The following is an 11,391-nucleotide window of genomic DNA, read 5'->3' on the forward strand; positions in this document are numbered from 1 at the left end:
CTCACGGAGCCAGTTTTGTGCTTCTCCCCTTAGCTAAAGTTGATCCATGATTGAAGAGCCAGAGCAAGAAGTACCTGCGCCTCAAGCCCGCCCAGATCTGCACAGGTTATGGGAAAAGGCCTGGTCTCTGAGCTTCTAGTTGCCCTGACATTTTAATGAATACAGAAGCTCCGATACAGAACAGCTCCACAAGGCTAAAAGTACACAGGGGGGTCACAACTTAACAATCGGTCTGTGCACACTCCCTTCATACCACGCTGAAAGTCTCAGGGACTTCAGTGCGTGAACTATGCTCATCTTGTGAATAATTACTGATTCCCAGGTGACCTGCAGCCCACTCACCCCTGCTACCATAGCTCAGCCTCAGCCAGCGTCCAGCCCGTGCCCGCGGAGGGGCTTTTAGACCAGCCAGAGCCAGCACGCACATGAGCTTATGACAGGCCCATGCACGAGCCTGGCTTCACTAGCTGAGCTGGAAAAGATCGCCAGAACATTCCAGCAGGTCCACACGCTAGTCCTGAACTACAACTAATGTCCTTAAAGCCCTTAAATTGGGGGACGCTCTGTTATTTGACAAGACGAATTGGTCGAACTCAAAAGGGAAATGAAGCAATTCCTTCTCAGTTAGAAAAGTATCCTTCATGAACAGTCACAGCAAAAACTGCTGGCAAACACCAAATCTCATTTATATCGATAACATTTCAATGTGAAAAAGGGAAGGGGGGAAGGGGAGGGGAAGAGGGGGAAATGATCCAGTAATAATGCAAAGCACATTGGAGTAAACACGAGGTATACTTACAAACGTGGCAACCACCCCTGGCCTGGCTTTACGCAGAGACTTTACCACTTGGAAAACATCTATGACCTCTTCTGTCTCCGCGCTTTCCAAGAGATTGATCAAAGCACAGAACACTCCTGTGTGCTCAGCCCCATCCCTATCCAAGGAGCAGAAGATGAAGAGGAGGAGGTGAAATTGGCACAGAAACACAGGAACAGCATACATTTTTGTTTACTTCATGATTATTATAATCATCTTTTTCTATTTTCTTAAGCGCTAATTTCTTTCAGCTGAATGCATTCTGGGGCAAACTATCTCAATTTATGACTATGATAATTCTATAGTTTAAAAATATTTGGCTTTGGCATTGTTTACCATAGCTAAGATATGGAATCACCCCAAACGCCCCTCCGTAGATGAACGGATCAAGAAAATGTGATAAGATAGAGATACAGATAGATAGATGGATAGATAGATGGATAGATAGATAGATAGGTAGATGGATAGATAGACAGACAGACAGACAGACAGATAGATAGATAGATAGATAGATAGATAGATAGATAGATAGATAGATAGATAGATAGATAGATAGATAGATAGAAAATGGGATTTTATGCTTTCATCAGAAAGAATGTCATTGTCCCATTCGTAAGGAAATGGAAAGACTTGGAAAAATTATATGAAGTGAAGTAAGCCAGACCCAAAGAAACACAAGCTCCATAGTTTCCCTCATTTGTAATACCTAGAATATGTCTAGAATAAGTGAGGATCACAATGGCTCAATAGCTATGTGCATATGTCCATAAAAATGACGTTTATTGAAACAAACTCCAAGAAATGGAAATGAGGGCTTTTGTTTTTTTTAGTGTTTGCAGTTATTTCTTTTTTCTTTCTTATTTTTCCCTTTGTTTTAGTCGTCGTGTCATTGTTTTTATTTCTGTACCCTCTGTCTTATATATGTTTATCTGATTTGGGGAAGGGAAGGGGGAATCACAGAAACTGTGGGACAAAGGGTGAAAAAATTCAACAGTATGCAATGTACATGTGTAATATTAAATGTAATATATGTGTAATTATATTCATTTACATATATGCTTATTGTACTGTATGAAGTCTCTGATATTAAATAATGTTAAATTCAAATAAAAGCATTACCCCATCAAAAAAAATTCAACAGTGATATACACTAGACACTGTTAGAACTTGGCAGGGGAGGGAGTCGGGGGGTGGGGGGGAGAGTAGAGGAAAATGAGGGAGGGAGCAACACTGTACAGAAAAAATGCACTTATCACCTGACTTATGTAACTGTAACCCCTCTGTACATCAATTTAATTTAAATTTACAATAAAATTTAAAATTAAAAATGTGGCTTAGACCTTAAAGATCTACTTTCTCCTCTTTAGTACTTTGTGGTTGCAAATGTATTTTTATTTAAATCTGCATTGTTAGGACCAGTTTTTAATTTTATATATTTTTTATTGTAAAGATACTGTACAGAGGGGTTACAGTTACATGAGCAAGGTAATGAATCCATTTCCTGTCAAGCATTGTTACCCCTTCCTTTGTAATTTTTCCCTACCATCTCTTCCCTCCCCGCCTCCCCAACTCCTCCCCCGCCCCAAAGTTGTAAAGTTCATTTTCAACATAATGTCTTGTACATCTCATTGTTACAATGGGTAGGACCAGTTTTAATGGATGAGAAAATTGAGATTTAGAGACAGTAAGGGCACAGTTAGAAACTGATAAACATTGAAATAATGTGGTCCCTTTCTCCCTTCTACCTTCTCCAAACAGAGAAGAAAGAACAATTCACAACCAAATGGATTTCCCAAACTATGAGGCTTTAAAACATCTTAACACAGCTTGCCCTGAAGAGCATATTGTCAGCAGGGCCATAAATGCCCATCTATCACTAAGGCAGACATGGAAGGAAGAGGTCATCATAACCTGAAGAACATGCAAACCGAAATCTGCCTTCTCTCCTTTTCTTCCAACACAAATTTCACTTTTGAAAATTCAAATTATCTACTGCAGGTAATACATTTCTGAAGGCTTGACTCTAGTATATGAAATTCCAATAATAAGCTTCTGCAAACATTCTAAAAGCACCTTACAAAGTTCATAGTTCACTTTTAGATTATTTAAATTCTTCCTTAATATTCTTATTTTATGTGAACTTTCTATACTAAGAAGCTTTTGCTCAATTTCTCTTCATTAAGGTAGATATGCAGGTATCTACCACAAACAAAATTTAAATGTCTGCCTAATGGAAAAAATTTAAATATCAAATATTATCACTGGTGTGGCTAAAATCTTTGCCTTTGAAATCAGTTTAGAAAAATAAGACAATGGGTTTAAAACAAAGCTGTTCAACCCAGAGATTTCAGTTAAAATTTAAATTAATTCAATTAATATGAAATTTCTGTTCAGCCAGGCACTGGTGGCTCACACCTGTCATCCTACCTACTGAGGAGGCTGAGATCTGAGGAAAGCCAGCCCAGGCAGAAAAGTCTGTGAGACACACATCTCCAGTTAACCACTAAAACTCCAGAAGTAGAGCTGTGGCTCAAAAGGTTGAACACCAGCCTTGAGTATCAACTCTCAGGGACAAACTAGGTCCTGGGTTCAAAGCCCAGGACCAGCACAACATAAATTAATTAAAATGTGTACTGGAGTCAAAGCATTCAGTCATATGGATTCTATAACTTCCAGGTGAGGGGTCATTCCACCTAAGAATATATGTAAATGCAAACCATCCATCTATCCATTCATGCATCTTTCTGTCCACTCATCTGTGTGTTCCTCACACATAGCGATCTGAGTTCACTATGAGGGAATGAGGCCCTGGAGGTAGCATGAAATGTAGTACGAAAGGAATCACAGCCTTGACTTATGGAACTATAGCAGCCATGCTATGTAGAGAAAACCCAGGTGAGTGGGGAACCCTCTCCAAGGCCGTCCCAGTGGCGATACGGATAGAATTTAAGGGAGAATGGGAGCCCAGAGGCCAAGGGCTTCCCATCCCATCTCACCCACCTGCAATGGACTAGGATAGGCACGCTCTTGTGATACTTAGTCCCTTCGGAAGAATTCCTCCTGGGAAGCTTCTGTTTGAGGCTCTGAATCATGGAGACCAGTTCTTTGGGTTCTGCTGGAAGCTGTTCCCCCTTCCAGGCTGTGTACTGGTACTGGTACACAGTTCGAGGGTCTTTCCTCTGAAACCAGAATGGAAGGAGCGCAGCTCAGTACCAGGCCATGACCGGCTCTAGAAGCACATTCTTGTCAGGACTGCATTCATTTACACAGTGGAAAATTCCATTCCAAGCCTTCCCGAAGGTGGTATCTTTGATTGCATAACATAATCGATACTACTTTTGCCATCAAGATAATTACATTTGAAAAAAAAAAAAACAATGCCTTCAAAATAATGTATTACCTTGGGATGTCTCAGTTCGAATACTCGGAGAGTGTAACCTGTGGACTGGCTTGTGTCTTTCGTGTCAACTTCTAAATCTCCGTAGGTTTGCTTGCCTTCCCCCCAGTACTGGGCACACATTTCCTAGATAAGGAGACACGGGTTAACAGGGTTTAACTGATTCTATCCCTGTGCACTTGCTATTTAAAGGAATCTTCCTCCTCTCTTTCTCTCTCTTCTCTCTCCCTCAATCACCCTCTTTCTCAAACCTCCCTGTTCTTGCTTTCCTCATTTTCTATTAAGTGGAAAACGATTCATTATGTGTTAAAATTGAAAATTGCCCATAAAAATCTGAATTTTATTTTAAATATGATGATGATCTATCTAACAAATAGGTCTCTCCTCTTGCAAGGAAAGAAACCTTGGGATAATTGAGGTGGTAGGACTCGCTGTCTTCCCGGTGGGGTCCTCTGAGATTTGAGATTTGCTCCTCCCTTCCACACCCTGATCATTTCTTCAAAATCTGTACATTAATCTGACATGGGTCAGGACTCCTCGATGGCTCAGCCCCCGCCCCTCCCATTTCTCCACTGGTCTTGGTGAAGGAGGTTTTATCCTCCCAGAATCTTAATGAGCAACTCCAGGAAGAGATAAATGGGTGGCATATCTAAGCCAGGGGAGACCCGAGAGTGTGTGTGAGTTACAAGAAGGTTCCCTCCTCCTTTTTGCTGCTTCCCACCAACTTCAATCCCACCACCGTCAACTGTGATGGCAGTCTTGGTCTGTACTCTCATTCATTTCTTCACTTTCCATGCTAGAAATCAGAACATACATTCTTTTTTTAAAAAATGAATCGGCTGGGTGTGGTGACTTATGACTATAAGCCAAGCTATTCTGGAGGTAGAAATCAGAAGGATTCAGTTTGAGGCCAGCCAGGGCAAAAAGTTAGTAAGATTTCATCTCATCAAATAAGAAGAGTGTTGTGGTTCACAGCTGCTATTCCTGCTACAGAGGAAAAGTGTAAGTAGGAGGAACATAGTCCTTATTCTGAGAAAAACAGAAACTACAACAACAGCAAAAGGTGTAAGCGAAAGAGACATGGCTCAAGAGAGAGAATATTTGACCAGAAAGTATAATTCAAATCCCTGTAATTCCCAAGAGTGAGCATGAGCGGGAGTGAGAGTGAGCGAAACAGAGAGAGTGTAGATATGTCAAGAGAGAGAGAGAGATAAGCCAGGTACCCATGGCTCACACCGGTCATCTCAGCTACTCAAGAGGCTGAGATCTGAGGATCAGGGTTCAAAGCCAGCCTGGGTAAGAAAGTCCGTAATAGTCTTATCTTCCATCATCCAACAGAGAACCGGAAGTGGTGCTGTGGCTCCAAGTGGGGGAACACTAGCTTTGAGCACACAAAGCTCAGGACGGCGCCCAGTCCCTGAGCTCAAGCCCCACAACCACCACCACCACCACCACCAATGACAAACAAACGTTAGTAAACGGAGGCTGACTCATGATAACGTGAGTGCTCAGACGGCCTGCAACCCTGCTTGTCCAGGATGGAGAGCGCGTTATAAACCCTGCAAGCAGCGGGGAAATGGAAGGATACGGGAAAGCCTCCCTCAGCTGCTGTCTGAATGCCAGAAAAGGAGTCAGTTCAGTTTTATTATCTCAATAGAAAAAGGAGCTACACTGGAGCAGTTTGTCGGGACAGCAGACGCTGTGTCGTGGACAATCGTGAGCAGCGGGCAAGACTGCAGTGGCGACCAGGAGAGCCTCAGTGCCAGGTGGAAGAAGAGGCCCAGCCCCCCGATGACCCCCGTCATCTTAAACCAGCGGAAGGAGGAAACAGAGAGGTCAAAAAAACACGCTGTTCCCATCATGCAGGCAGTCCAAGAATGGAGAATGACATTTTATAACAGACAGGCTTTATTATGTTTTTTTTTAAAGAAAAGATTCTCAAAAGCACCAACCTGGTCTCCATTCTTTAGTTCTGTCAGCATCACAATAACCTTGACTTTTCTTTGGAAGATCATCTGCCAGAAGTCACCCGTGGTCTCTTTCAAGGGTCCTTGGGCGGCGATCATCATTTCTGGCTTCCAGTAACTCTTTAAAAAGCAAAGGTAGGATATTGTTATTGTTCCCATCTGAAGAGAGCAGTGGACTTTTATTGGCCATTTAGAAAAATGGTTTCTTACCTTGACACCAATGCTGTTACAGATATTAAAAACCTACGATGATTCTCAGGTCCAAGGAAAATATGACAGCTGTAGGCAAACTAGTCTGATAATAACTTGTAGCTAATAATGTAAAATCAAGACTAAAACGTATGGTATTCTCTTGCAAAACAAGTTTTTCTTCCCAAAAGTCACATTTTCCCTCTATTCAAAGGTTGCTGCGATAGTATAAAAGGATTTACATAAGCATTTGAAATCATCTTCACCATTTCTCTCTTTTGATTGGTACTGTACATTCTTATGATGTAGTCGAGTTCAATTAATATTTAGTGAATGTGTTTTAGGAAAATTTGGAAGAGAAACAATCCAACACAGGGTATATGCAATAAGTATTACTGATTGCCAAAAATTCCTCAATTGGAAATCGCAACTGAGACTTGTTTATAATTTGTGTGACATAGTCAAAACATCACAGTCAGAACAAAACATTTTTAACTATGCAGATACATGAATGTGGATTTTCTTCTAATTTGGATATCTGAATAAGAATAAAATACCTACATTCTGGCATGTGTTTACATTTTACTTATTAAATGAATATGGTAATAGCCCTATTTTGTTATAAAATACAGCTAACAGTATTCTGTTACTTTTCAATCAACCCATTAGGCTTTGATAGTTTAAATTGTTTATTAAAATATAGGCTGGGCACCAATGGCTCACACCTGCAATTCTAACTACACAGGAAGCTGAGATCTGAGAATCATGATTCAAATCCAGTCCAGGCAGCAAAGTTCATGAGACTCTTACTTCCAACTAACTACCAAATCAAGCAGGAAGCGGTGCTGTGGCTCAAGTGGTAGAATGCTAGCTTTGAGCCAAAAACAAAAAGCAAAAGCTGAAGGATATCATCCAGGCCCTGAGTTCAAGCCCCAGGACTGGTACACACATACACAAAAAGAAAATGCATCATAAAAAGTTGAACGTGTGTGTAAATCAATATGTAGGGATGACCAAGCTCGTGATTCTTGTATGAAATTGTTGGATGTTATATGTTATGACATAGATACATTCCATCATAGCCCAACACAGATATGAGTTGCAAAGGGTGGGAAATCAGGTTTGGGACACGGAAACACACACCATCACAAAAGATGCATTGATGTACTTGCTCGATTCTTCCGCGTCACTGTCTTCATCTGACGAGTCGTCGGAGGCTGGCTCGCTCTCCTTGCTCACCTCCAGGTCATGTTTAAGCTGCACTCTGTTAAAGTCATCTGCGTAAAATAAACCAGTGGTGAGACATCAAGGTAGGGGATCTATGTCTATGGCAGATCAAACTTTTAATTCAAGTCCCTGGTTTCAATCTCCAGCACCACTAACAAAATAAAAATCATCAACTTAGTGACATGTGGAAATGAACAATTCATGGAGAGGTAAATGCATTCATCAAATGCAATAAGATTCTACATGAAATTAAGCATTGATCAACAAATTCAAAATGTATCTTAAAACTAGATGGCTTCCAAAACGTTACAGGAGAAAACAAGGAACGTAAAAGATACTGTTCTATTTTCTACACATATGTTTTAGGTTTCTAAGGAATAAATATCATCATTCTCCCTGAGGTGCATTACAAAAATACATCACTTAGATTTTTTTCTCTCCATTATATTCTATGAACAGCAAATTAAAAGTCTTCCTTAAGTATGTATGTCAGGTTCATTATTTTAAGTCCCAAAATCACTGAGTCCTAAGTTTGTCTCCTTTTTCCCCAATAAGGGGAGGGGAGGGATTTGGAGGGATGGGGGAATGAAGGAAGAGATAACTCTAATTAGGATTCAGACCTACATACAGATACGTTGATTGGAAAGTCCTATGTACAACTATGTAAAGATAATGATAAAAATATTTTACATTTATAATAACCTGGTCAATCTGGTTAACATATTATGATCAATCCCATATTTTCACTATATTGATAAGAGGTTCTGTGGAAGTTAACTACGTCAGCCATGCTTTCATGTGATTTATTTGCTTGTCTAGTTTATCAGTTTGGCTTATATTTTGTCCATGTTAATTTTCAGTTTAATAAACCTGAAAACTAGGAACTAGGTTCAAATGATTTGCTAAAATTAAAAGTTCATAGCCTATTAACAATGAATCAAGATCACTTTATTCTTAGTAAAGGATCACATAGGCACAATAGCTTTGTGCATCTGACCATATAAAATAGATCGAATATGAGTATCAAAATGAACTCCAGTGCAAGAGGTGTTTTCTTTTTCTTTGGTGCTGTTTTTTTTTTTAATTTCCTTTTGTCTTGTTTGTTCATTTATCTGTCTTTGGGAAGGTGAAGGGAACACCGCAATGGAGGGACAAAGGGTGAACTCACTATGTTGAAAATGAGCTACACAACTTGTGGGTGGAGACACAGGAGGGAAAAACTGGGGGAAAAAATGAGGGAAGGGGTGACATTGTCCAAAAAGAAATGTACTCTTCACCTGCATGTAACTATAAACCATTCTGTACATAAACTTTACAATAACAATAAAAAGACTACAAAAATCAAGACCACATGTTTGTGTGTCTCAAATTAAAAAGAGGCGGGTGGGACCAAAGGGAAAAGATGAATGTGGGGAAAGGGGAGAAGGGAGAGAGAATGTAGTCAGGAACTCTAAATTCTACAGAATTAAGAAGAGCAAGGGTAGGAGTGAGTTGAAGGTGAGGATGGTGAAGAGGCCGTAGCAGACGCTGCTTGGTAAAATGGCACCTCCTTTGTACAACTACTTAAAGATAACTACAATTAAAATTTTAAAAATCCAAATGAACTCGTCTTTATAAGGTATAAAAAACATACATGGAATGACATTAGAATTTCTGTTTTTCTTCTTATTTTCCTCTTGATTTCCCATGTGCTGTGTCCTCCAGCTCCTGTAGGAAGGAAGCCTCTGAGAAGGAAACAGAAAGGAAAATGCCTTTAAAATCTAGATATCAGCTTAGTTATTGCTGAAGCATGAGACCCTCTAGGGAAATAAAGGCATTTCATCTTTGTTTTTGACAGTACTGAGCTTTGAGCTCAGAGGCTTGTGCTCACTCTGCTTGCTTGCTAAGCTGGTGGTGTACCAATTGTGCCATGCCCCATTCTGACTGTGTTGGTGGTGGTGGTCATGCTGCTTCAACTCAGGGCCTGGCACTATAACTATGTTCCTCTGCTCAAGTCAAGCGCTCTACCACTTTGAGCCACAGCTCCTCTTCCAGTTTTCTGGCAGTTAATTGGAGATAAGCGTCTCATAGACTTTCCTGCCTGGGCTGGCTTTGATCTTCGATCCTCAGATCTCTGTCTCCTGAGTAGCCAGTATTTCAGGAGTGAGCCATCAGTGCCTAGCTCCATCCTGATTTTTTTTTAACTACCTATAGATGAAATGTGGCAGATTTCTCTGCCCTGGCTGGCTTTGAGCTGTACATCTCTAGATCTCAAGTGGACAACTGAGCAGTTTGAAAAGACGGCTCCACCAGCTTTCTGAAACCATGGGCAATGACATTCTAGATTAGTTGTAAGAATAATTGCCTAATAAATAAGTCAGGACATATATACGTGGCTTTTACTTTCTGTCTACCAGCTCTAGCCAGTTCAACTTCCTAATGAGTCATAAAATCTCTAATTATTTCCTTTGCAAACCAAAACCAGATGCAGTTTTTCAAGATGAGATACCATATTGCCTATGGCAGGCCCATTTTGTGGCTACAAATCAGTTCTTGTTTTGACAGTTTCTTTTGTATCAGGTTAATGAGGAATAGTTGAAGGTGTTTACAGTAGGATCAGACTTCTGGGCTTAAATAAGTCTCCTACATAATAGATGTGTAAAGCCAGGCCCTTCTTTTAAATCATCTGAGTCTCGGTATCTTCATTAGTCTCTGTTTTATTATGTTGAGAACCAGGTCAAAGAACTGTGCCAAGTGCCTCACAGAATGCAGACCACACTCAATCTTTATCACTACCTGGAATTCAGCCTCCAGTGGAGATGGCTCACTGGGCGGGTCTCTCTTCTTCATGTTGTGGAGACATGACTGTAATTCAGACAAGTTCACTTCTGTTTCTCCATACTGATTGTACTCCACAAGGGCCTGATGAATCAGGATGTACTGAGCCTTCAATAAGAAGGGAAAAATACAGATCATTGACTGATAGTCCTTTTTAAATATATATATATATATATATATATATATAATTTTATTGTTATTATAAGGTGTACAGAGGGGCTGTCTGGTAATGAGTACATCTGTTTTGGGACAAATGTCACTTCATTCACTTTCCCACAGTTTCCCCTGTCATCCCTATCCACAAGCTGCAGAGTTCATTTTCCACACAGCTTCTAGAGAATACCATGTCTGCATTTGTTCACCCTTCCTCCTTCCATTTCTCTATGGCCCATTGAAAAAAAACATGAGTCCCTGTAACTTTGCTCCTATTGAAACAATGTATGAAAAAAACAAAAAGAGGATTGATGTCTACAATGGGATAATGTTCTGGAATGTTCTAGAAGTGTCTTCCATCTCTCTGGAATATGAAAATAGCCCATTTCACTTTTTCCAAATAAAAATAGCTTGCCAAATAGAGTATTCATTACATTCAGTATGTCTTTTATTTGCTTCCTAAACTTAAAAAATAATTCTCATTCACTACATTTTTCAGTGATTGCTACTGCGTTTGAAATTCATAATATATGACTCTAATAGTATATAACATAAAGCAAGTTCATATTCCTCTGAATATATTCGTGAAGTTTATAGAATTTTTTAAAGAAAGAAACTTATTTAAATCATGTAGTATGCCAACCTCAAATATAAACTCCACCCTGCCCCGAATCATGTTTGAATTCAGCATTAAGAAAAAAAAAATGATGTATTTCTGTTAAACCTATGTAACCACCACTATCTAATTCCCTGCATTTGGTGGATCCTTCTACTCTACCTTCCTTTTTTCCACAAAACAATAGCTCTTTTTGTTGTAGATGATC

General features: G+C 39.9%; 1 protein-coding gene across 6 annotated transcripts in view; it reads right to left on the bottom strand.

Moving 5' to 3' along the window:
* Nucleotides 1–11,391, bottom strand: part of Ptprc (protein tyrosine phosphatase receptor type C) — a 104,758-nt gene that overhangs the window by 1,787 nt on the left and 91,580 nt on the right. For all 6 annotated transcript variants that reach the window (XM_042701283.1, XM_042701287.1, XM_042701286.1 and 3 more), the window contains 7 exons: nt 10,373–10,522; nt 9,231–9,321; nt 7,514–7,647; nt 6,167–6,301; nt 4,218–4,340; nt 3,818–3,996; nt 800–935 (listed from right to left, as the gene is read on the bottom strand). In XM_042701283.1, coding sequence (XP_042557217.1) covers nt 800–935; nt 3,818–3,996; nt 4,218–4,340; nt 6,167–6,301; nt 7,514–7,647; nt 9,231–9,321; nt 10,373–10,522 — 948 coding nt within the window. The remainder of the gene's footprint in view (nt 1–799; nt 936–3,817; nt 3,997–4,217; nt 4,341–6,166; nt 6,302–7,513; nt 7,648–9,230; nt 9,322–10,372; nt 10,523–11,391) is intronic.

The sequence above is a fragment of the Dipodomys spectabilis genome, unplaced genomic scaffold (assembly GCF_019054845.1).
Source record: "Dipodomys spectabilis isolate Male_0828 unplaced genomic scaffold, ASM1905484v1 ptg000288l, whole genome shotgun sequence".
NCBI classification, from domain to species: domain Eukaryota; kingdom Metazoa; phylum Chordata; class Mammalia; order Rodentia; family Heteromyidae; genus Dipodomys; species Dipodomys spectabilis.